Below are 25,695 nucleotides of genomic sequence, written 5' to 3'. Positions count from 1 at the left end.
GGGAAGTGGAGCTGCCGGGATTAGAACCGGCGCCCATATGGGATCCCGGGGCGTTCAAGGCGAGGACTTTAGCCGCTAGGTAGGCCACGCCGCCGGGCCCAACTTCCAGCAGTTCTACTAACCGGCTACCAGGTTGTTCCTATGCGGCTATCTCCCGGCCGGTTCCAACACCCTTTCCGCAGAGGCGCGGCTGCCCAGGGCGGTGCATCCTGGGATTTGGAGATCAGGACGGTCCAATAGCGTTTGAGCACGAGCGAAAAACCCGCCTCCGCTGCCTGCCGGCTGCTCAGAGGCTCCGTCGAAGTAGCCAATGAAAAGTGCGTGGTACCTGGTCGCCATGGAAACCGTGTGACAACAAGATGGCGGCGCCGCGGGACGGCTCTTCGGCCTTGCTTGGTGAGTCCCGACCCAAGGCCTTTCTACCTTTGGAGGCCCCAAGCTGACAGGAGTTCTCGCCGGGAGAGCTCCTAGGGCTTTGGAGCTCCGCGGGCCTGCCTCACTCCTCCCCAAGCAGGTGTCACGGGAGCGGGTTGGGTTCCGTTTACCACGACAACGTGCGAAAGATGGAGGAGGGATGGCCGTTTCCCGGGGAGATTGGGGAATGAAGGCGAAAGACCACCGGCTCATTGTCCGTCCTGCACGGTGAAAAGTTATGTACACGAAGTGTCGAGGCGTGGAACACAGCTTGACCCTGAGAACCCGGGTCTGCAGGGAAAGGCAACCCCAGCTGTAGGGTTCAGCGCCTGACAGCCCTTAGATTCCATCCTCAGGACGTCCCAAGCTTGGGTAGGAGTAAACACAGCTGTGTCCTCGGGAGTCCCCGGGCTGACAGGGAGATCCTACGTTTGCTCCCGGGGCCTGCTGGAACCCACGCGGAGGTTTTTCTAGACCTAGGTGTTGGAGTGAGGCTGGAGGTGGGTCAAGCAGGTGGCAGCCGTGGTGACATGTGTCAGCCCCAGAGAAGGGCAGTTGTTGGCCGACCGTGGGCATGGAAAGGAAGAGCTAAGTGTGAGGGGCACTGTAGGGGAACCAGGAGCAAAGAAGTGCATTCTGTGGTTGGACTGTGGGGTGCGGTTGAGAAGAGTGAAGTTCCTTCTAGAAAAACATTTTTTTTCAGCAGCTGTATTGAGATAGAAGGCAGATATTCCAGCCTTCACCCCGCTGCTGTGTAAATTTCAGTCATGGTCTGTACAGTGCCTCCTTTGTATCGTCTAGATATGGGCTTCTTAATCTTGTAATTGTTCCCTCAGCAAGGCGGTTAACAGCTACAGTCAGGTGTCACAGTTGGGTATTTTAGCTGAGGACAGGCCATATATATGTTGGTGGTCCCATAATATGGTAATGGAGCTGAACAAGTCCTACCACCTAGTGACCTCATGGCCGTGGTGACATCACAGGGCACCCCTTCCTCCTGTGTTAGTGGTGATGCTGGGATTAGCAGATCTATGCTGAATACACATGAAAGTAGCAGAAGCGTGCTGATGGATGTGATAGCAAGTGGTAATGTTAGTGGCTTGCTGTAGAGTGTACTTGTACTTGCTACATTTTAAAAAAAGATTTTATTTATCTTTATTTTTTTTAAGATTTATTTTTATTACAAAGTCAGATATACAGAGAGGAGGAGAGACAGAGAGAAAGATCTTCCATCCAATGATTCAGTCCCCAAGTGACCGCCACAGCCGGTGCTGCACCGACCCCAAGCCAGGAGCCAGGAACCTCCTCCGGGTCTTCCACGCGGGTGCAGGGTCCCAAAGCCTTGGGCCGTCCTCAATTGCTTTCCCAGGCCGCAAGCAAGGAGCAGGATGGGAAGTGGAGCTGCCAGGATTAGAACCGGCGCCCATATGGGATCCTGGCGCGTTTAAGGCGAGGACTTTAGCCGCTAGGTAGGCCACGCCGCCGGGCCCAGGTCTTTATTACAAAGTCAGATATACAGAGAGGAGGAGAGACAGAGAGGAAGATCTTCCATCCGATGATTCACTCCCCATGTGACCGCAACAGCCGGTGCTGTGCTGATCCGGAAGCCGGGAACCAGGAACGTCTTCCGGGTCTCCCATGCGGGTGCAGGGTCCCAATGCATTGGGCCGTCCTCGACTGCTGTCCCAGGCCACAAGCAGGGAGCTGGATGGGAAGTGGAGCTTCCGGGATTAGAACCGGCGCCCAATGGGATCCCAGCGTGTTCAAGGCGAGGACTTTAGCTTCTAGGCCATGCCGCTGGGCCTGACTTACTACATTTTTAAACACTTACTTATTTTTATTTGAAAGGCAAATTTTTACTAAAGGAAAGACACACAGAGATCATCCATCTGTTGACGGCCAAATGACCACAACGACCAGAGCTGAGCTGATCCAAATGTGGGAGCCAGGAACTTCTTCCCAGCCTTCCATATAGGGGCAGGGCCCCAAGGACTTAGGCCATACTTCGCTGCTTTTCCAGGTCACGAGCAGGAAGCTGGATGGGAAATGAAGCAGCCCGGATACAAACTTGTGCCCATGTGGGATTCTGGTGCTAGCAGGCTGAGGATTAGTCAAACAAGCCACTGTGTTGTTGTTGTCTTATTATATCTGAAAAGTTAGCTGCGAAACAGTGGAAGGCGAGTCCTTCCAGAATGATCCAGAGGAAGGCATTGTGGAGGGAGGTGACGGCTCTACCTATGTTGTTTCTCAGAAGCCCTCCAGTAGGACCATGAGGTATATGACGGGGTGTTGACTACTCTCACCCTGCAGGGGCCTTGGCAAGTGGGTGTGTTTGTTTTTATAATAGATTTATTTTATTCTTGATGATATTTACATTGTTGAGAAGGATGGATGCCCATGTGGATCACCAATTAGGGTGGGAAGGATCGAAGTATGGGGGAAGGTGGATGAGACAACTGCCTCCAATCTTCCTGTTCTTCCTGTGTCAGAGAGGAGGGGCGAGGGGGGAGAAGACAGCTCCCAGCAAGCAGCCTGGCCTCACCACTACCAGAGGATGTGGGACAGCCACTTGAAGTCCTTCGGGTCCCTGGTGTGGAGCCTGTTCTGAGGGTACTGTTTAAGTGGTTTTGATAGTTCTGAGATGGTGTTGACTTCATTGTTCCAAGTTTGAGGAAATCCCTCCAAGGTCCTTTGGCTGACATAATCTCCCTTAGAGTCTCCATTTGCCCAAATACATTCTATCAAAGCCTAGCTGAGAGAGCTCTCCAGTTTGTTCTACCCTCCATAGTACTAGACGTCCTCTGCAGGCCTCATTGATCTGCCATGTCCCCGATGTGCATCTGAGCATGCCGTCTACTGCACAGGCTTTGGCCGCCGAGAAGACCCAATTCCAACACATGCAATCCACAGTCAGACCACAGATCCTGTTAATTTTTCTTGTGGTTGGAGTTCTGAGTCCAGTGGTCCAGTCTGGGGAGTCCTCAAAGAAACATCACTAGAGGCCTGGCTATGTGTGCAACCAGTGCAGGGTCTGGCTCATTCCATCACCCACATCAGCCTACACACACACTGGTGGTTGCAGTTGCCTGATCAGTTCTGTCTCCAGCCCCATCTCATACACAAACCAATGGTCGCTGTGGCCCAGCTTAACCCTGCCCACCACACACTTGGCCCTCACACACACCAGTGGGAACTGCAGCCTAGTTGGAGTGACCCACCCCCAAAACCCCACCAGGCCTGCCCCCAGCCTTGGTTGGTACATATGCCAGTATGTGCAACAGACTGGTCCAGTCAGTCCTGCATCCCATTTGGTTCTTGTATATATCGGTGGATGCTGAAGATTAGCTTAGCCTGACTGACCCCACTGTCCAGCTGACTTACGCTGGTGTGTGCTACTGCTTGTCTAGCCAGGCCTACTCCCAGTCCTTATTCTCATGCTCACTGGTGGGAGCTCCAGTTCATCAAAGGCACACCTACAGTTTCCCTCCTTGCACTTTCCAGGTGGTACTGCTACCTAGCCTGACAGAACTTGCTCCCAGTCCCAGCGCTTGCCAGCTGATGCTGCAGCGAAACCTGACCAGCCTGCATTTACTCTTGCTCATGCATGTACCAGTGTATATGGTCACTTAGCCCAGTCTAGCTCTTCCCCTAATCCAGCTTACATACAGGTCAATGGGTTTTGTAGCCCTACCCAGCCTGGTCCACCTGAAGTCCCAACTCTCATGCTCACCAGTGGGAGCAGTGACCCAGCAGGGAAGCCTTTGTAACCTCCCTACTGGGCTCATCCCCCTCCTCCTAGGTCTTGTGTGTGCTGTAGTTGCTGCAGCCCGGTCTGGCATGGCCTGCCTCATCTCAGCACTTGCTGGAGGGTTCTGCAGCCTGGATTGGTCTGGTCTCCCAGTTCTAGCTCATGCTGGCAGGTGCTACAGCCTAGGAGAGATAGAAAGAGGGAGAGGTCTTCCATCACTGGTTCACACCCCAGATGGTTGCAGTGGTTGGAGCTGTGCCAATTTGAAGCCAGTATCCAGGAGCTTTTTCTAGGTCTTCCATATGAGTGTAAGGGCCCAAGACTTTTGGCCATCCTCTGCTACTTTCCCAGGCCATAAGCAGGGAATTGGAAGGGAAGTGGAATAGCAGGAATTTGAAACTGCACCCACATGGGATGCTGTTGCCACATGTAAAAGCCTAGCCCCACTAAACATGGCTTAAAAAAAAAGTTTTACCTTAAAAAAAGGTAAAACTTTTTTTTACAAAGATAAATATTGAAACTAGCTTGGTGTCATGATAGGCTAACCTTCCACATGTAGTGCCGCTGTTCCCTGTGGCACTGGCTCATGACCTAGTTGTTCGTCTTCCAATCCAGCTTCTTGCTTATGGCTTGGGAAATAGCAAAGAATGTTTCAAGTCCTTGGATCCCTGCGCCCCACAGGGAGACCTGTGGAAAGTTCCTGGATCCTAGACTTAAATTAGCCTAGTTTTGGTCGCTGTGGCCATTTGGGGAGCAAACCAACAGGTGACAGATCAGTCTCTCTGTCTCCCTCTTTCTCCTCTCTTATCACTCCATCCTTCAAATAAAAACATATTTGTCTTAAAATTTTTTTTTGATTCTGGCACTGTAGCCTGGCTGCTAAAGTCTTCACCTTGCATATGCCAGGATCCCAGATTGGCTCTGGTTCTAATCCTGGTGGCCCCACTTCCCATCTAGCTCCCTGTTTGTGGCCTGGAAAAGCAGTCGAGGATGGGCCAAAACCTTGGGACCCTGCACCCGTATGGGAGACCTGGAAGAGGCTCTAGGCCCCTGGCTTCGGATCACCGCAGCTTTGGCCATTGTGGTCACTTGGGGTGTGAATCAATGGACGGAAGATCTCTCTGTCTCTCCTCCTCTTTGTATATCTGCCTTTATAATAAATTTTTTTAAAATTTTATTTTGACAATCTTGACATAATTAGGGTAAAAAGGTTCAAGCTCTACAAGAAAATGGGAAAGACAGTTCCGTATTGTTTCCTTAATAAACCTGATGTAAAAGCAAATTTTAAAGGAGAAGCCCCGTCCAGACTCCCACCCACCCCAGTTCCCAGATGTGTGGCACGCTCCGAGGGTCTTGCCCAAGTGGTTCCGATAATTCAACAGTTCTGCATTGCTGCCCATCTCGTCACTCCAAGCACATTGCAGTTGCTGAAGAGTGCCCTGGTCGACACAGTCTATCATAGCGTCTCCGTTTGCCCAGTTTTTCCATTAGCAACATATAGCTGAGGTGGCTGGTTGACTTGTTCCGTCTTGTCTTTTGATGGATAACGTTCTGAGTCCGAAAGTTCGATTGGGGGGATCCCTAATGGAACTTTGTCTGAGGTATTCCCAGACCAGGTTTTTGTATGTGCTGGCAAGTGTAGGGCCCGCCATAGTCCATCACCCCAATCAGCTGGTGGTTGTAGTCACTGGGTTGGTGCTGCTTCCATCCCTGTCCTCCTCTGGAACCGATGGGTGTTTGCGGTCCAGCCTGGTTCTGCCCAGCGCATACTCGGCTCTCACACAAACCAGTGGGAATTGCAGCCTAGCCGGAGTGACGCACAATAACCCCAACCAGGCCCGCCCCCTAACCTGGTTTGCCTGTTTGTGTGGCATACTAATCCAGTCTGACCCACCTTCCCTTGTGCGCTCATAGATGTCAATGGTTTTTTTTTTTTTTTTTAAAGATTTATTTTATTTTCATTACAAATTCAGATATACTGAGAGGAGGAGAGATAGAGAGGAAGTGGAGCTGCCGGGATTAGAACCAGCGGCCATATGGGATCAAGGCGAGGACCTTAGCCACTAGGCCACGCTGCCAAGCCCGTCAATGTGTTTTTAACCTTGTTCCATCTAACCAGCTCAACTATCCAGCCTTCACAGAAGTTGTTGGGTGTCTGTCTAGCCACCCCAGTCCCTGTCCTAGTTTTCGTGCCCTCCCATGGGGAGTGGCAGCCCAAGAGGGAGGAGCCCACTATTTCCTCTCAGGCCATTCCCACTCCCAGATTATGCACTCTCTAGGTGGTTCTGTGGTTTAACTTGACTGAACTAGCCCCCAGTGCCAGCCTCTGCCAGCCTCTGCTGTGGCCAAGCCCCAACAACCCTCACCCACTCTGTTTGTGGGATGCACCAGTAGGAATAATCAGCCCAGCTTGGTTTTTCCCTGATCTGGTCCGCATGGGCACACAGGTGCAGTAGCCCTGCCTAGTCTGGTCTACCACTATCCTGGTTCCTGCTCTCCAGTGGGGGTTGCTGTTCAGCAAGGGACCACCCCTCATTCCCCTGCCGGTTCGGCCCCCTCCCTTCCTCGTTGTCGCATGTGCTGGCTGGGTGCTGCGGTCACATCTGGCTCCCTGCTTGTGGCCTGGAAAAGCAGTCGAGGATGGGCCAAAACCTTGGGACCCTGCACCTGCATGGGAGACCTGGAAGAGGCTCTAGGCCCCTGGCTTCGGATCACCGCAGCTTTGGCCATTGTGGTCACTTGGGGTGTGAATCAATGGATGGAAGATCTTGTCTCTGTCTCTCCTCCTCTTTGTATATCTGCCTTTATAATAAAAATTTTTTAAATAAAAAAATTATTTATTTTGTTTCAAAGACAGATTTACAGAGTAAAGGAGAGACGGAGAGGGGGATCTTCTAGTTTACTGGGTCACTCTAAATGACCGTAACAGATGAGTTGGGCCAGGTCAAATACAAAGGATCCTGGAACTCCCACTGGGTCTCCCATGTCAGTGGCCTGGCCAGAGCACTTGGTCATCCTCTGCTGCCTTCCCAGGTGGATCACGGGGAGCTGGGTTGGAAGTAGAGCAGCTGGGACTTGAACCAGTACTCCGCCATGGGATGCCTCTGTCTTAAGTGTCAGCTTAAACTGCTGTTCCACTATTGCCAGCTGCTTATAAACAATTTAGAGTTTTAAATTATACAGGATGATGTGCCAGGTCGTACACAAATGCTGCATTTCACGGAAGTAACTTGAACATCCACAGATTTTTCTATCCTTAGTAGGTTCTAGAACCAATTCCACCCATGTATCGCAAAGGACAGTATGAAGTGTCCAGAATGGGCAAATGTGTAAAGGTAGAAAATAGACTAGTGGCAGCTGGAGGCTAGCTGGTAAATGGGAGGTGACAGGAAAAGGAACCATGGTAACGGTGACTAAATACCTTGAGCCCACCAAAGCCCAACATATACACTTTCACAGGGTGGAGTAAGTGCGAATTCTCTCTCAGTAAAGTTGCTCGTTGGAAAGATCTCTAGCCATCCACTGCATGTCTCCATTTACACAGCTTTCTGGATTTAAGATGACGACAGGGATGGAAGTGGTAGTGTGTCCAGGCTGGGGTAGTGGACAGGTGGTTCAGCACAGTTCTGCATGGGCAGTGTGGTGCTTACGTCACTCCACCTATGTGGTCAAACAGCGTAGAACTATCCCCACAGACTTTACAAAAAAAAAAGAAAACAAAGTCTGTTTCCTGATTTTGATCTTTTGTTAAGCTGACATCGATTGTGAACATCGGGGCCAGTACTGTGGCTCAGTGAGCCGAGTCTCCCTGAGGTGTCATCATCCTGTATGGGCACCAGTTTGAGTGCTAGCTCCTCCAGTTCCATCCTAGCTAGCTTCCATCTGCTGTTCCCCTCCTGCCAAATGTCCGCAGTGGCTGGAGGTGGGCTGCTCAGAAGCCAGTGCTGTACCCAAGTGAGGTGATACAGAGGAGCGCTGTGCACTGATAGGATTTTAAAGGCCAACGGCCTGGCGAAGGCTGAATTGGGTACTCCCCACCTCCAAGCACTAGAAACCCTTATGGGTGTCAATTCTGTCTCTCCTTATCTCTGTAAGTATGCCTTTCCAATTAAAAAAAAAAAAAAGAAAGAAAGAAAAAAAAAGATTTGGAAGTCCTTTATTGCCTGTGTGAAGAGGGAGTCTCATATCCCAAAGACCTCTTGACCCTGAACCACGGAACAGCAGGGTTTATAAAGGTAAAAACTGCAAACCAAGAGGGCTCAGGGGGACTGAGCTAATGTGGAACTACCTTAAGGATAAGCCATTTCTTTTATTATTATTATTATGTAGATTTGTTTTTATTAGAAAGTCAAAAATACAGAGAGAAGGAGAGACAGAGAGAAAGGTATTCTGCTGATTCACTCCTCACGTGGCCACAATGGCTGGAACTGAGCAGATTCAAAGCCAGAAGCCCAGAGCTTCTTCCAGGTCTCCCATGCAGGTGCAGGGTCCCAAGGCTTTGGGCTGTCCTTGACTGCTTTCCCAGGCTACAAGCAGGGAGCTGGATGGGAAGCGGGGCTGCCGGGACACGCACTGGTGCCCATATGGGATCCCAGCACAAGCAAGGCGAGGACTTTAGGCACTAGACTACTGTGCCAGACCCCACTTTTTTTTTTTTTTTTGAAGATTTATATATTTTTATTGGAAAAGTACTTTCACAGAGAGAAGAGAGACAGAAAGATCTTTCATCTGCTGGCTTACTTCCCAAGTGGCTGCAATGACCAGGAGCTGATCCAGTCTGAAGTGAGGAGCCAGAAACAACTTCTGGGTCTCCTATTTGGGTGCAGGGTCCCAAGGACTTAGGCAGTTCCCCTTTGCTTTCCCAGGCCACAAGCAGAGAGCTGGATTTGAAATGGAACTAGTGCCCATATGGGATACCGGCCCATGCAAGGCAAGGACTTAGCCACTGAGCATCACATGCTGGGCCCAGAGATAAAACAGTTTCTAACTCCGAAGCCTTTGTTACTGTATCAAGTGAAACTCAGTTTTCTTCTAGTCATGCTAGAACAGCCTAGCTAGGGGTTCTAGCATTCTTGCTAAGCAGGATGTGGTTTTCTCAGTGGGTTTCAGTATCACGGGTTGGAGTGGTGGTGGGTAACCTTGCCTAAGATGGAGCCCAGCTCGACATCATGTCGCTCATGTCGGGTCTGTTCTTTCGCCAGGAGCTTCTTCTGGTCTCCTGCGTGGGTGCCGGAGCCCGAACACTTAGGCCATCTTCAGGTGCCCTCTCATGCCATTAGCAAGACACTGGGTCAGCAGCGGGGCGTTCAGGACTACAATAGTTTCTCTGCTGTGGGAAGCTGGTGTCACAGCTGGTACAATTGTCACAGCAGTGCTTCATGTGTTGCACCACAGTGGAGTCCCAGTAATTTTAAACAGAAAGCTGAAATGGAGCAAAAGCACTGCAAGTTGAGAGGACAGAAAGTCTAGCCAGTGGCAGGAAGTGGGTAAGGAAAAGGGAGACTGCTCCAGGTGTTCCAGGCAGGGTGAGCCATGTGGGTGTGTGGTGTGGCCAGCAGTGGCACTGGCTCAGGTGAGGGAAGAGGTCAAGAGACAGGGACAGGAATCAGATCACCCTTATTAATTAGGCTCAACTTTTTTTTCTAGGATGAGAGGGAACCACTGGGAGATTTCATGTAGAGAAGTAATATGTAGGCTTTGCGTGGGATTGATTATTTATTTGTTTGTTTGTTTGAAAGAGAGAGAGAGATCGTTTACCCACTAATTCACTTTCCAAATGGCTGCAACAGTCAGGGCTGGACCAGGCTGAAACTGGAAGCGTCATACACGTCTCCCATATGTGTAGAGGGGCCCAAGTGCTTGAACTATCCTCCATGGCTTTCCCAGGAAGCTAGATCCAAAGCGGAGCACTCAGGACTCAAGCCGGTGCACATAAGGCATGTCAACACTGCAGGCAGTAACTTAACATGCTACTCCATGGTGCTGGCCCTGAGCCCTTGGCTACTGCTTTACTAGCCAGATGACTGCAACAGCCGGGGCTGGGCGAGGGCAGAAGCCAGGAGCCAGGGACTCCATCTAGATCTGCTTTGTGGGTGGCAGGAACTCAGTTACTCGACCCCACTGCCGCCTCCCAGCTTTGTGCTAGCAGGAAGCTGACATCGGCCAGAGCTGGGAACCCATCCCAGGTACTCCAGAGTGCGACATGGGCACCCTAACCACTGCACGGATGCCCACTCCAGCTTCACGTCTTCCCATGTGTCTGACAGCACACGTAGACACAGGAGGGGAGCCCCGAGGGGCTGTCCTGCTTGGTCTTACAAACCACATGCTTGTACAGGCAGTGCTGGGCTTGGGATGGGGGGGCATATCTGAGGAGAGGGGTGTGAGAGAAGAGGGCAGTGGGCCTGGTCTTTGCCTCTGGCATGAGGGATGGTGAGCCCCTTGTGGGCAGCACAGCGTGCCCTGCTAGGCAGCTGCAGGGCTTTGGCTACTGATGTGCCTTCTGCGCTCTGGAAGGAGGGAGAGATGGCAGGCCAGCCTGTCAGAGCGCCTCTGTGTGCTAACACCAGAACCCCCATCACAACCACAGCCCACCGTTATAAAGATAGATGGATTTATTAATTTATTTGAAAGGCAGAGCATCAGAGAGAGAAACACTTGCTGGTTCACTCCTCCAAAGCTTGCAGCAACCAGACCTAGGCCAGGTCAAAGCCAGGAGCTGGGAGCTCCAACCAGATCTCCCACATAAGTGGCATCAACTCCTTGGGCCGTCCCCTGCTGCCTGCTCGGAGTAGCTGGGACTTCAGAGCCCAAAACCTCCTTACCCCTGTTAAAAAGTACTTTAAATGATTTTGTGATTTAAAAAAAAAAGATTGATTTATTTGAGAGAGAGAGCAAGAGTAAGAGAGAGAGGGAGATCTTCCCTTAGCTGGTGCATTGCCCAGATGGCCACAGCAATTGGGACTGAGCCAGGAGCCTCCTCCAGGTCTCCCGTGCAGGTGGGAGAAGCCCAGGCACCCAGGCCATTCTCTACCACTCCTCCCGGGCCACCAGTGGGGGGCAGCTGAGTCAGAACCAGAGCAACCAGAACACAAACTGGCAGCCACATGGATACCTACTACCTCCATATCACATGAGCCATCTCTTGATTGGCTCTGAGGGTTGGGGGTTCTGGTTAGAGGGGAGAAGCCTGGGCTTGGTGGCCTCAACTGGCTGAAAGATGCATAAAAGCCCCATCCCCTGTGTGGGAAGCCCCAGACCTCTGCACCATCTCTGGACCCCAACCTCACCTCCACAACCCTTTGGGGTCAGGGCTGAGAGGCCAATGCTGAAGGAGCAGGCAGACCTCAGAACTCTGAAGACACCTTTGCTGAGCCATGGCAGGAGACTAGGGCCAGGGCTGCTTGCACAGAGCCCCCTCTTGGGAAGAAGAACCAGGAATGAGAAGGGTCCAGGCAGCAGCCCTGGGCATCCGGCCCGTGTGGGCACTCAGGGGTCCCCCATCTGTCTCTCCCCTTAGGGAGTTCCTGACAGAATCTCGCGGGAGAGCTATGAGCTCACCTTTGGCCTCCCTGAGCAAGACCCGGAAAGTACCGCTGCAGTTGGAGCCTGGGCATCCCGGGTAGGACGCGTCTGTGGCCGGGAAGGATGACCCCTAGCGTCCTGGGGGCTACCAGGAGGGCTCTGTGATCTGACCTCCTGCAGCCCCGTGCAGCTTGGAAGGCCCGGGTCCTGGGGGTAGGCAGCACCTGCTTAGGAAGCCCTAATTCTGCAGAGGCTGCCCTTTATACCTTTCCTTGCAAATCATTCTTGAACCTCTCCTTCCCTCTTGCTCTTCTGAGTACCACTGGAGTCCTTCTGGGCCCAAGGAGACTCCCACCATTCCCGAGCAGAGTTAGGGCTGTGAATCCTGTAGTTTTCCCCAGCCCTGCCCCTCTTCCAAGTTGGACGTACAAGGCCTGTCCTTCAGCTCCCCCAGGCTGGGGATGTGGGGGTGGGGACAGTGTGGAGGTTCCCCAGGAGGCAGAGGCCCAGCCTCCTTTTAGAACCCCTTTCCTGGTGGCGTAACACATTTCTTCCTCCTTCCTGCCTGGAATCCTAGGAGGCGTGGGGTAAGAATCTACGGAGACGGTAAGTATGATCCTGCCCTTGTGTCCTGCCCACCTCTCACCTGCCTGGGGCCCCCTGATGGGGCAGATGAGGAGAGAGAGCCTGAGGAAGGCACTGAACCCCCAAGGCCTGCCCTTCACTCCCTGGAGCCTCAGTCTGGGAGGCCCCGCAGCCTTAGCAGAGAGGTCTTCATTAACATTTGAACCCTTGACCCATGGCAGGTCTTACTGAAAGGGGCCCAGCAGCTATGTAGGGGGATCATGCGCCCACCCTGCACAGAGGGGGATCATGAACCCACCTGCACAGAGATGTGGACCCCTGCCTCCTCTAGCCCACTGCAGCCTCTTTTCTCCATAGCCCTGTCCTCACATTGCAGGCCTGGTCTCTGCATGTCCAGGGCTTGGATCCCAGCTGCACCTGCTGTCCTCTGGCACTGCCATGGGCCCCTCATTCTCCTGGCAGCTGGACTGGGAGAACTCCAAGGAGAGGCCCTTTTCGCTTGGATCCTTGCTCCTGGCCTCGGTGTCTTCTCCCCGCCTGCCCCGGGGTACCGTGGATAGCCAGACTGCTTGCTCTTGGCCGCAGCGTCCTCTGGGCCTTGTCCCAGGGCTCTGACCCAGCTGTCCCTGTCTGCAGAAGACGAGGATGTGCTAAATGATGGCAATGGCTCAGAAGAAAGGATCTCTGTCCCTTCCTGCTATGGTGGCATAGGCGCCCCTGTGGGTAGGCCAGGTGAGAGCAAAAGCCTCGCGGGGATTGGCTCCTGGCAGCAGAAGTCCCGAACCCCATGCCCCACAAAGAGGGCCAAGGTCCTGAGAGGCCTGGCCCTCTGCCCACCTGCTGGGGTCTGAGGCAGCCGCTCCCCTTCCTGGCTGACCTTGACCTCTTCCTGGTACTGTCCAGACTGGCATAAGCCTCACCTTTAGTCCAAGAAGTGTGCCAAGCCACAGGCAGCCTGCAGCCAAAGCCTCTGGCATTCCCATCAGGGATGATGGTCACTGGGTCAGGGTCCAGTGCCCAAAAGGAGGGAAGGGCCTATGGGACCAGCTCAACCTCTGGCCATCTGTTTCCTGTGTGGCAGGGCCTGGAAATGCCCAAGGCCCCCTGAGGAGCTCTCTTAGCCTGGCCTATGCCATCTGCAAAGGACTGAGGCAACACCGAGCTTGTGGGGGTGCCTACTGTAGGATGGGGCTAATCAGGATGGCTTCCCGGAGGAGGATTCCTCAGGTCTGGGAAAGGGGGGCTGCCTCCAGCACCTGTACCGTCCTGGCCCTGCCCTCGCAGAGCCCCTGCAGCTCTGGGCCACCACGTGCATCCTCCTCTGTCTCCACCTGCCTCCACACCCGGTGCCACGGTTCCTGAGGTTTCTCTCCATTGAGACACTTGTGACTCAACTGACCTGAACAGGGGCCAGCACTGTGGCAGAGCAAGTAAACCAGCCACTTGCAGCACTGTCATCCTGTACAGGGACGGTTCGTGTCCCAGTGTCTTGGCTGTTCCACTTCTGATCCAGCTCCCTGCTAGTGTGCCTGGGAAAACAGTGGAGGATGGCTCAAGTCCTTGAGCCCCTGCATCCATGAGGGAGACCTGAAAGAAGCTGCTGGCTCCGGGCTTAGGATCACCTCGGCTAAAGCCATTGTAGCCATTGGGGAGTGAAGCAGCACATAGAAGATTTTTCTCTCTTTCTCTTCTTCTCTCTGTAGACCTTTTAAATAAAAATTAAATCTTTTGAAAATTTTTAAAAAGAGAGAGTGGAAAAAGAAAAGGAAGGCTGGCCTGAAGAGCCTGGCTGTCGCTCTTCCTTGGGGCCTTGGGAGGCATGGCCTTGACTGTCCGGGAGACGGCCCCGGCTCTCAGCCCTCCCCCCACCACGCCACTGGCCCTGACCGTGGAGTTCCTGCCACACATGCGGAAAGGGCAGGGTGGGTGGCCTGCTTCTTCTTCCCATCTCCTGTTTCTTTTCCCAAACATTTTTATTATTTGTTTATTTATTTTTTTTGTGTGAGAGGTGTCAGGACACATGCTATCTTTTTTTTTAAAAGATTTATTTATTTTTATTACAAAGTCAGATATACAGAGAGGAGGAGAGACAGAGAGGAAGATCTTCCGTCCAATGATTCACTCCCCAAGTGGCCACAACGGCTGGAGCTGAGCCAATCTGAAGCCAGGAGCCAGGAGCTTCTTCTGAGTCTCCCACATGGGTGCAGGGTACCCAAGCTTTGGGCCATCCTCAACTGCATTCCCAGCAGCTCCACTTCCCATCCAGCTCCCTGCTTGTGGCCTGGGAAGCAGTTGAGGATGGCCCAAAGCCTTGGGACTGCACCGCGTGGGAGACCTGAAGGAAGTTCCTGGTTCCTGGCTTCGGATCGGCGCAGCACCAGCCATTGGGCTTACTTGGGGAATGAATCATTGGACAGAAGATCTTCCTCTCTGTCTCTCCTCCTCTCTGTATATCTGACTTTCCAATAAAAAATAAAATAAATCTTTAAACAAAAAAAGACTCCGAGCCAGCCATGCAGCAGGGCATCCCACCTTGTTCTCCAGGCTGTGCTGCTTTCTGCATAGCAGAGCCTAGATGTTGGTTGGTTGATGTAGGGTTGGTTTAGACTGAAGGTGGCCTTTCTGGCAACATTTAAGGGCAAAGTGACCAATGTGTCACACAGCTGACTGGTCACAGGACTGAGCTCAGTACCTCTGATTCCTGAAGTGGGCATGTGCGAAGGTCTGGGAGCTGACCCCAGTGGAGTTGGGCACGGCCTCTGTGGTGGGAGTGTTGCCCCTGTCCAGGGATCCTGGGCACCCGCACCTCCAACCTGGGTCCCTGAGACTCTGTCTGCTCGGCAGGCTCTATTTCCCAGGACTCTGAGGTGATGACCAGGATGGCCAAGAAGGTGTGGGACCTGGAACTGCTTGTGAAGGCCCAGACAGATGAGCTGCTGACCAAGGTGAGACCCCCGGTGGGAGGGGCCGGGTGAGCTCAGTGGCCCAGTGTCATGGCCTAGCGTGGCCTGGGACAGCCAGCTCCCTGTGACTGTGCAGACAGACTGGGGGGCTTCTCCCCAACGGACCTTGGCCCTGGTTTGTAGGGAAGGGAGTTTGAGGCAGTACCTGGTGGGTGTGGGTGGCACTTTTCAGGAGCAGTAGCTGGGCCCTGGTGTTGGCAGAGCCTGGCTTTTGTGCTCCCCAGCGCCTCCCACAGGCATGTCTGCATCTTCCCGTCTGGAAGGCGGCTGGGGAAGCGCCAGGCCTTGCGCTCACCCTAGGCCTCACTGCTGTAGGATCAGAAGATTCTGGCCCTGGAGGACTTGGTGAAGACCCTCCAGGAGCATCAGGGTAAGCGGCCCTGGGAGGGAGGGGGGAAAGGAAGGGGAGGCGGGGCTTCCCTTGGACCTGGGCTCCTGGAGGGTGGGTGGTGACATGTGGGTTTTAGGGCCCCGAGTGGATCCAGCTGACTCCCTGGTGGGTGCAGAGAGAGCTGTGGTCGTCAAGTCCCCCAGGTGTGGGTGCACTGCCTAAAGCATGGAGGAGGCCCAGCCCCAAGGGTTGCAGAGTGCTGCTCACTGGGCTGGGGGAGAGGACAGAGAGAGGGGTCCTGTGGATGGCCTCCAGATGACCCTCAGGGCCGAGGTGACCTGGAAGCCTCCATGCTGGGGCAGCCAGACCCCATCCTCTTCTCCCCCTCCCCTGCCAAGGTGAGGTTTCGCAGCAGCGGCAGCAGGAGCTGGAGATGATGTGCGAGCAGCTGCAGCGGCAGATTGGGGAGATGGAGGTGAAGGCAGCCTGGCCAGCAGTCCCGGCTCCAGCCGTCTGCCCCTGGGAACCAGCCGGGGTCTACTTCTCTGGGCCCCTCCCTACCCTGCCCTGTGTTTTCTACCCAGGATTTCCACTGAGGTCTCCAGGGCGACCTCGATAGCTCTGAGCATGTGCCTCACCACTGGGCTGACTGCTGAGCCCGTGCCGTGGCCACTGCAGCCTGGCTCTAACCCATATGCGGTCTCGGTTGAGCCCTTCTCCCCTCCAGCCACGGGCCGTGCTTCTGGTGCTTGGACCACATCCGCTGTTTCCCAGCTTAGGACTTAGGCCTGTTGATGTTCCCTCTGCCTGAAACATGTTTCCTGCCTGCCCCTGGCGAGTTTTCGCTCCGCCCGAGCCATGTCCTGCCGGCAGACGGGGTCCCTGCCCTGTGCTTTCTTAGTGTCTCCCTCTAGGGCAGAGTCCCTTTTGGCACCCAGGACCTGGTGTGGACTGATCCAAGCCTCCCTCTGTCTCTGCATGGGGTGTCTTCCTCCCATTCACGCTCTCAATTCAGCCCGTGAAGCTTGCACCAGACAGGCCAGGAACAAGGGAGGGTCCCAGGCACACATGCTTCCCTGGCATTCTCACCTACCCTGGCAGGAGCCAGCCTTCCTCGCCCTGCACAGAGTGGGTTCCTAAAAGCCCGAAGTGTCAGGTGCAGCTGGGAACACCTGTCATGCTGGGTTTGTGGGTTAACTCAGCTTTCCATTCCCACCGGGGCTCCTCGGAGGTGCTGCAGTCCGTGGGGGAGGGTATCACTGGCACTCACACATCACTGATGGCCTGATTGACTTACAGGTGCTGGTGACAGGCACCCTGGAGCACCCATCCTAGTGCCTGGCCCCAGGTCTGAATGAAAAAGACCTACTCCACATCCTCACAGGGCTGGTAGTCTGGAGGGCAGAGGCAGACACAGATGGCACCCTAAAATAATCCAGTGGGTGACACACTTGACATGAATTGGCGGGGGCAAAGAATCCAGGCCTCCCCTGTCGTCACATAAACTTGGCTGGTTGTAGCTGATGGGCATGGGCAGCAGGAGCCCAGAAGCCAGAAGGGCCACATTATGTGGAACTCGCTGCCCAGGGCGTGAGTGGGTTCTGTCGGGAAAGAAGGGGATGCCACGGGACATGTCGGAGGAGTGATGTGACGGAAGCAGCACCCTGCTGTGTGAGTGGGGGGAGAAGCCCAGGAGCAGGACACAGTGGCCGTGGTTTTAGCCGGGAGGTAGCAGACGGGGTGAAAGGGATGGCTTGGAGGCTGCTGTGGAGATGGCAGCCTGTGGGCCGTCAGGGTGTGGTGGCAGAGGGGGGAGTGGATCCTGGGTGATGCCTGGGGACAGGAGTGCCACTGACAGATGGGAGGACCAGCCAGTGGGAGTGAGGGGTGGTGTGGGGGTGGGGAACCATGGCTGTTGAGTGTGAGTTACTCATTACCCATCAAAGTCTAGAAGGCCGGAGATGGGAGCATGGATGTCAGGGCTGGGATCTGCATTCGTCAGAACTGTGGGCTCCGGCTCAGTGGGTGAAGCTGCTGTTGGTGATGCCAACATCCCGCATCAGAGCACTGGTTCAAGTCCTGGCTGTTCCACTTCTGACCCAGCTTCCTGTGAATGCAGTGGAAGGTGACCCAAGCACTGGGACCCCTGCCACCCATGGTGGGCAACCCCATTGGAGTTCCAGGCTCCTGGCTGCAGCCTGGCCCAGTCCTGGCTATAGTAGCCATTTAAGGAAGCAAACCAGCATATGGGAGATCTTTACTGTCACTCTGCCTGTCAAATAAATCTCTTACACACACACACACACACACTCACGGAGAGGAGTAGACAGTGTGGAGCCCCTGAAACCTTCCGATGTCAGCAGAAGTGGGGAAGCAGCTGAGATGGCCAAGCAGCAGCCAGGGTGGGAGGAAACCCAGCAGTTGTTAAAAGAGATGAGGCTAGAGATGTGGCCACTGGGTGTGGCAACAGGTGGGTAGTTGGTGGCTGCACTGTGAGCAGTTTTCAGTGAGTGTGGGGATGGCGTGGGCTGAGGGAAGGAGGGGAGAGAAGAGAGTAGCCTTGGGAAGTCAGGAAGTATGACTATTAGAAGCCCTGCTGTGGCAGAGGGCAGTGAGACCAGGCCCTGGGGAGGCTGGCACGTGGCAGGCAGTACCCTCAGGCCACAGAGCCAGGGTGGCCCTGCCTCCTCCTACTCAGGTCATTCCCACGCAGTTGTCCAGGGCTCTCCTGCCAGGTGATGCACAGATACCTGACATGAACTAGCTGCTGTCTTCTGAGGCTCGCCCAGGCCACAGGCAGGAAGTGGCCCTGGACCCTCAGAATGACCCTGTGTTCAGTCCACTCCAGGGCCCAGGTCGGGGTGGAGCTGAGGCCGCTTGCTCCCCAGCAAGGGACCGAGCCGAAGGTGATCATAGTTCGCCTCCATTTCCCCCACAGCGGTTCCTCAGTGACTATGGGCTGCACTGGGTGGGTGAGCCCATGGACCAAGAGGACTCTGAAGCTGACATGGAGGACGGCGGGAAGGACTGGATGACAGCCAAGAAGTTCTGGAAGCCAGGTAGAGGGCCTGCTCCCAGCTTCCTTAGGGTGGGAGAGGTTTTAGTGGGGGAGGATATGCTACCTATTTCCCATAGCTCTCTAGAGGCCTGGCCTCCCAGCATGCCTGGCACAGGAAAGACTCGTTTGTCTCCTGTGCTGACCACCCAGCCAGCCAGCTGGTTCCCTCCTGGTCTTGCCTTGGATGTGCCTTGCTGTTCTGCAAAGGCCCCAGAGGCCAGGCGACAAGACTTCAGGATTGTGTTTGCCTGGACTCTAGTCCTCAAATCCCCCTCTCCCCCCAGGCCAAAGCTGTTGCCCTTACCCAACAGCCTGTCTGCTATTCCCAGGGGTGGGCTGCTGCCTCGGCTCCCTTCCTGGGCTGTCATGGCTGGGGCTGTCAGTATTGGGGGTTCAGTGTGCCCCTCACCCTGCTGGCCATCTGTGAAACGGGGTGGTGCTGACTGCCCGCAAGGCTCCTTTCTGGCTCCGGCATCAGGCAGGCCTGGTCTCCAGCCCCACTCCTCCACCTGTTCCCTGTGTGCTGGGCAAGCGACACCTGTGCCCTAAGTTGCACATTCGGCCTCAGTGAAGTTAGTGTGTGCTCTGCCCCACCGGTGTTGCAAAGGCTGAGCTGAGCACAGGGCGCCTTGGAGCAGGTGCCAGTGCTGCTTCCCCAGCCCATGCAGACGCGTCACAGGGACCTGCTCAGCACAGAGCTGGGTTGCAGACCACGTGTTGAGGCCCAGGCTTTGGCCGGGGCCTCCTAACTGTCAGACACACAGCCCACCCCACCTCACTGCCTTGTTCTAAAAGACTTCACTCCTCATTTGGGGAACATCAGTGGCTTTCAAAGCACTTTTCATAAACAGCTTCAGTGTGGGTCAGAAATTTTTACATTTTACAGATGGGCAAACTGAGGCATGCAAGCAGTCTAAAGACTTGTGGCTGACTGCAAGCCCACCTGGAAGTGGTACCCAGTTGGGCAGGGAAGCGACAAGACTCAGTGTCAGAGGGTGCACCACCGGGTAGAGCACAAGCTAGGGGGGTTGGGATGTGTGGCCTTGAGGACTGTACGTGAGGCAAGGATGGGAGAGGTCTGGGACAGTGCAGGGAGTGTGGCTTTGGGAAGACGCTGAATAGCCAGGAGGTGCAGGATGCCTCCCCCCAACCACCACCAGGCCTCCTGACTGAAGCCAGAGCTGGTGTTAGCCATGGCTGGAACTTTCCCGGCCAGGGGAAGGGCTAAGCAAACAGCTGGGTGCTGTGCACTTGTCCTGACCGTGGGGACCTCCCCTCTGCTTTGGGGAGGGCTCAAACAGGCCTTCGTTTTCTGGATCTGGTTCACAGCCTGCAGCTTGCCCCCTATCCCCTACCCACACCACACAGCTCCTCTGCCTGGCTGCCTCCATCTGACTGCTTGATTTCCAGTGTGGGGAAGGGCCTTACGTTGGGACCTCCTGCTAGCAAATGACACGTTGTGTTTCCTGTGCGTTTTTTCTTCCTGAGACTTCCCCAAAGCGGTACCCCACACACCAGCCTGCCCCCACCCTGGGGACCCTAAGTGCTGGCCCCCGTGACTCTCCCCTGGCAGGCACCCCTCCCCAGGGGCTCTGAGCCAGAGGCCCATGGTGGGGTGGGGGAAGCCAGAGATTCTGCCTTGGACCAGAGGCGGGGATGATTTGAATGTTCTGGAGTGTGGGACTCCCCGGTTTGGGGAGGAACATCTAGGGGGCCCATGAAGGGGAAGCCGGATGAGGGACTAGGCCTCAGGCCATGTCAGCCCACACTCTGATCAGCGCGCTGTGCCTCTTGGGCGCCTACCCTGGGCCAGGCCTGGCCATCAGCCCCATGTTGAGGGAGTGCCCAGTGTGGTGTACTGTGGCAGGCAGGAAGCAAGAACATGTGGCGTGGGCCCAGGGCTCCAGGAGCACAGCCTAGCGGGAGAGACTTGTGGCCAGGTCTCACAGACATGGTGAGGGTGGGCGAGAGCCGGGTGATGAGTAATAGGTGGTGGTGGCAACTGCCACCACAGGCTGCCAGGCACTTCCTCTAAGCCTTACCGCAGCCTGGCAGGCAGGGCCTGGTGGCCTGCCTCACTCCCAGAAGAGGAAGTAAGGCCCGTGGAGGTGCCCTTGCCTAATCTCCACTTGGGAAGTGGGAACACAGGAGGCTGTGGGCAGCTCAGGCTGGGCCCAGGAGCGCTGGCCTGATCCGCTCACCTCCCTGCTTCTCTCAGCAGCCTTGGTGCACCTTCCAGAGAAAGGGACCCAAGGGCTTGGCATCCTAAAATTCAACGCTGAGGGCTGCCAGCAGTGTCAGGCCTGAGGATGAGTTACCAGCCAGGGCGGGTTGCCTCATGAGGCCTCTGCCCCCCTCCTGCTCCTTGGTACTGGTGCGTGGGTATCTGCCCATTTCACAGACAGGAAAACTAGGGCCCAGACAGGAAGTGCCTTCCTACCCCACCCCATCCCTCCTTTAGCTCAGGCCCAGAGCTGGAACCTGCCTTCTGACCTTCCTCACCCCGTGTGCCCACCTCCTCACTGTCTGTCCATCCCTCCAGCACAGGATTGGGGTCGGTCCTCTGGTGGACTTCCTGCTTCCCAGGGGCTTGCCGTGGGCTGGTTGTACTGGACTCCTCCTGTTGGCAGCTTAGCCAGGGTCTGCCAGGAACTGCAATTCCTCCTTCCCTGGCCTTGGGTCTCCCCTCCCCTCCACTGTGCCCTGCACCCACCCAGCTGGCTGAGAGCAGCAGGGCCAGCTCTCCTCATTTGTTGGCTCTCTCCCCCAGCTGGCCAGCTCCTGTCCATCTGGGCGTTGGGAGCCCTGGCCTAGGAGTCAGTGCCACTGTGTGCTGCCCTGCCCTTGCTGTGGCCAGGAAGAGAAGCAGGGCAGGCACAACGCAGGAGATGCCCTGACTGCTCGCTGCTGTTCTTAGGCTCTTCTGTCTGTTCTGAGTTGCTGGAGGCTCAGGGAAAAGATGCTGGGCTGCCTGTTCCTGAGCTCTCCCAGGAACAGGCAGCATGTCCTGTGAGCTTTCTCTGGGGGTATCTGACTCTCTGGGGGACCCCCCGGGGAGGATCAAGGAAAGCCCCTTGGACAGCCAGACACAGGAGGGCAGAGGCAGCCAGCTGGGGCCAACCAACCGTCTCAGAGAGCAGCTGCGGAGCTAACAGGAAACAGTAGCCTGCACCTGCAGCCTGTCCCTGCCCCCCTGGCACAGACTGTGCCCGCCCCCTGGCACAGGGCCCTGCTGTGGGGAAGAGACTTGGGTCCCCAGAGCCTGGTCCCATATCTTGCTGTAGGCTGGTAGTCCTGGTGATAAACAGCTTCCAAGAAGGCCCAGAGAGAGGTTTTGGGTAGGGACAACCTATCTGGGGCCAAGTTCCCCCAGCAGCTCGTGCCACAGGCCCCGGCTGGTCTGGGTCCTCACCTAGCTCTAGCACCCATCACTGTCACGCATCGCTGTCACACACGCACGCCATCACATTCCGTTTTGCTTCTGCTAAGCCCCAGATTGAGTTTTTAGCAGAGGAAGCGAAAGCTTTATTAGCCTCTCAAAAGGGTCTGTGCCCAGCGGACACCCCCCTTTCCTGCTCTGTCCAGCAGCTGCTTCAGTATCCTAAGAGCCTCTGACTTCTGACCCGTAGCCACCTCCTATGGGCACTGCAGCAGGTTGGGGTCTACCCTGGCTCCCTCCCTAGTCCAGATTCACCTGCCCTAGGGGGAGCCATTTTGCATATCTCCTGTTGTACCACGTGGAAATAGCTTCCCTCCCCTGGGCTTTGGGCACTTGTTCTGCTCATACATGCTCACCTCCTTAGAGTCTCAGCTGCCTGGCCCTGGAGACCAAAGCAGCCCTTCTAGGACAGAGTGCTAAGGCACCAAGCACTGAGTGGCCTGCTTCAGGTCACACAGAGAGAAGAGGAAGAGCTGGGTCTGACCCAGAGCTGGGCTCAAATGCTGCTTCTACCACATCCTGCCATGTGGTCCCAAGCATGCCGTATTCCTCCGGCCTCCACTTCCTCATCTGAGAGAAGTGGATGTTGATAGCCCCTGCTGTGAGATTGGGGGTGTCAAACACCCCGCACTGAGCAGGTGCCGAAGGCACGATTATATGACTACCCTCACCCTCATGTGGCCCCTCGGGAGAAAGGCCACCATTCAGTGTGGGGCAGGATGCATCCACGAAGCTGTGGCGAGGCTCACACTGCCTCTCCTTTTTGCCAGGGGACTCAGTGGTGCCCCCTGAGGTGGACTTTGACAGGCTTCTGGCCAGTCTGCAGGACCTCAGTGAGCTGGTGACAGAGGGGGAAATGCAGGTGACCCCAGTGCCTGGTGGAGCACGGCTCAATGCCCTTGAGCCCATCCCACTGAAAATATACCGGAATGGCATCGTGATGTTCGACGGGCCCTTTCGGCCTTTCTACGACCCCTCGACTCAGGTAGGAGCTGGGGTGGGGAACGCCCATCCTCCACGGGGCCACCATGACCTGAGTGAATACAAGGGACTATGCCCAGAACCCAGGGCAAGTAGCCACGGGGTCCCCCACCCCCAGGTCCTGACCACCCCAACTTCCATCTTCTCCCTGCAGCGCTGCCTCCGAGACATCCTGGATGGCTTCTTCCCCTCAGAGCTCCAAAGACTGTACCCTGATGGGGTTCCCTTTAAGGTGACCACCCCTCCCTGCCTGGGCTTGGAAGGGCCTGGGTACCAACAGCTTCCTCAAGCATCAGGCATTCTGATGGGTGAGCCTGAGACCAGGCTGCCAAGGGAGGTGGTGCCCTCTGCTGGCGCTCAGGAGGAAGGCTCAGCTTGGTCCTGGGACCTCCTGCTAGACACCTCGCTAGCCTGGGGTTCCTGAGGAGTCTGTGCCAGTGGCCTGCATCCTCCAGAACTTCTGAAGCCGTATAGCCAGAGTAGGAAATTGCCTGAGCCATGGGCACAGAACAGGGGGTTGCATGCTGGGCTCCACAGGCCTGAGCTGGATCCTGACTGAGGCAGGTTGTGTCTAAGGCCGAGGGTGCACCATGGAGCTCCTGGGGCAGTGTGCCCACCAGAGTGGTGGGTGATTTCCGTGGCGAGGCGTGAAGCGGTGCGTGCTGCCACTGTGCAGCAAGCAGCATGAGTCATGGCTGGGGGCGTTTGTGACGCCTGCCAGAGAAGGACCTGAGAGCTAGCTGCATGCTGATGGGGCAGGGTGGGAAGAGGTGCGGGGCCAGGGTCTGCCGTGCAGGGACCATGATCTCTTCCCTTGGGGGGGAGGCCTCTGGCAAGGTTCCTGAGGGGGGTGTCAGGGCTGTTTTCCCCTGGCACAGGTGAAGGGTAATAGCGGAAGGAGGGTTGGGCCCAGGATGTGGCTCTCCTCCCCTCTTAAGGCCACCGTTGTGTCACCTATATGGTGGGTCTTGTGTCACACTATCCCCAGGTCTGTGGGGGCAGGGTGCCTCTAGGCAGGCCAGGGAGGAGGCTGAGGAAAGGACCCTGGGCTGAAGAGCTGGGCCAACCTCTGGCGCCCTCTTCCGGCCAGGTGAGCGACCTGCGCAATCAGGTCTACCTGGAGAACGGGCTGGACCCATTCCCAGGGGAGGGCCGTGTGGTGGGCTGGCAGAAGATGCGCAAGGCCTCGGACAGAGCAGAGAAGCAGCAAGGTGAGCTGAGCCAGGGGCTGGGGGCTGTGTGGGAACAGCTTCAGGTAGCTGCTGTCTCCTCCACTCGCAGTCCCTCCCTGGCCCAGCAGGCTCCACGATGACTGCCGAGAAGTTCCTGAACAAGCTCCCCAAGTTTGTGATCCGGCAAGGAGAGGTGGTGGACATCCGGGGCCCTATCAGGGACACTCTGCAGGTGAGGCCCTTCACCATCTCAGAGCCTAGCCAAGAGGCCAGGCCATCCCCTGCAGCCATCGGCACAGTCCTGGGGCCGCTTCCCTGGTTCCTCCCGGAGTTTCCCCTTCTCCACTCCCCATCCTGTTTCTCTTCCCAGGCCTCCATTTGTGAAAGATGCAAACCTCAGTTGCTCGGGGCTGCCCTACCTTCTGTACCCCCAATGCCTAAGCCCAGCCCTGCAGCCGCCTGCCTCCCTGCTCTACACTGCCCCAGGTGGCACTGCCCCGATTGCTCCAGGCCTGCCACCTGCACCTCCCTGGCAGCTGTCCTCGCGCTGGCACCTAGGGCCTGGCCCACACCACTGGACCCTCCCCCATCGCCTCTATGCTTTCCTCCCTCCCAGTCTGATCTGCTTCTGGCTTCAGCCACGAGAGCTCCTGGCTGTTTCCCAGATGTATCACGTCCTCTAGGAAGCTGCCCCCCCACCCCCGCCCATCCGAGGACTGTCCTCAGCCTTCCCCGGGGAAGGCTTCCTTGGCTCCAGGCTAGGTTGGGTCAACACCTGTGTGGGGCTGTCTTCCCACCACGTGGAGGGGCCTGATTGGGGCCTCCTCTCCCCTTAGGTGTCAGGCAGAGTACCTGCTTCCCCTTTGCCTGTTCCCTGCGAGGGTTGGGGCCATGGCTAAAGTGGGACCTGGGCCTCTTTGGTGCCTTCCAGAGCTGCTGCCCGCTGCCGGCTCAAGTCCAGGAGATCATAGTGGAGACACCTGCCTTGGCCGCTGAACGGGAGAGGTGAGGGCAGGGCAGAAAGGTGAGGCCGTGGCGGTTAGGTCCCCCAAGAGCTGACACTTCTGTGCTCTCAGGAGCCACGAGTCCCCTGATGCTCCTGCGCCCCCGCTTTCCATGCTGCGTGTCAAGTCTGAGAACGGGGAACAAGCCTTCCGACTCATGATGCGGCCCGAGGACACCATGGGTGATGTGCGCGCCCTGCTGGCGCAGGCCAGGTGGGCTGCGGGCATGACTGGTAGCCCCCAAGTACTAGGGCCCCACGGCTCCACCTGACCAGCCCCGCCCACTCCCCAGGGCCACGGATGCCACCACCTTCGAGATCTTCAGCACATTTCCGCCCACCATCTACCAGGACGACACACTCACGCTGCGGGCCGCTGGCCTGGTGCCCAACGCCACACTGCTTTTGCGGGGACGCAGGGCCCCGCTAGCCAGCGCCAGCGGCTTCAGTCCCAGTCCTGGCCCCCACCCCCAATAA

General features: G+C 56.1%; 1 protein-coding gene across 1 annotated transcript; it reads left to right on the top strand.

Annotated features, from left to right (window-relative positions):
* The first annotated feature begins 250 nt into the window (after positions 1-250).
* On the top strand, positions 251-25,695 carry UBXN11 (UBX domain protein 11). Its single transcript, XM_004592364.3, has 15 exons — positions 251-396; positions 11,682-11,783; positions 12,264-12,292; positions 12,908-13,003; positions 15,116-15,216; positions 15,550-15,604; positions 15,964-16,040; positions 18,504-18,624; positions 22,833-23,047; positions 23,198-23,275; positions 24,134-24,254; positions 24,344-24,447; positions 25,147-25,220; positions 25,292-25,432; positions 25,512-25,695. The coding sequence occupies exons 2-15, from the start codon at positions 11,713-11,715 to the stop codon at positions 25,693-25,695; spliced, it is 1,467 nt and encodes a 488-aa protein (XP_004592421.2). The 5' UTR covers positions 251-396; positions 11,682-11,712.

The sequence above is a fragment of the Ochotona princeps genome, chromosome 2 (assembly GCF_030435755.1).
Source record: "Ochotona princeps isolate mOchPri1 chromosome 2, mOchPri1.hap1, whole genome shotgun sequence".
NCBI lineage: Eukaryota > Metazoa > Chordata > Mammalia > Lagomorpha > Ochotonidae > Ochotona > Ochotona princeps.
Note: the sequence above shows the minus strand (reverse complement) of the source record. Positions and strands in the feature narration are given on the sequence as shown.

What these genes read in the sequence shown, in the direction of transcription:
- UBXN11 (XM_004592364.3), top strand. Translation starts at nt 11,713, where the DNA reads ATGAGCTCACCTTTGGCCTCCCTGAGCAAGACCCGGAAAGTACCGCTG. An exon ending in TTGGAGCCTGGGCATCCCGG is followed by an intron (nt 11,784 to 12,263) that starts GTAGGACGCGTC and finishes CTGGAATCCTAG; the next exon opens with GAGGCGTGGGGTAAGAATCT. An exon ending in CGCCCCTGTGGGTAGGCCAG is followed by an intron (nt 13,004 to 15,115) that starts GTGAGAGCAAAA and finishes TCTGCTCGGCAG; the next exon opens with GCTCTATTTCCCAGGACTCT.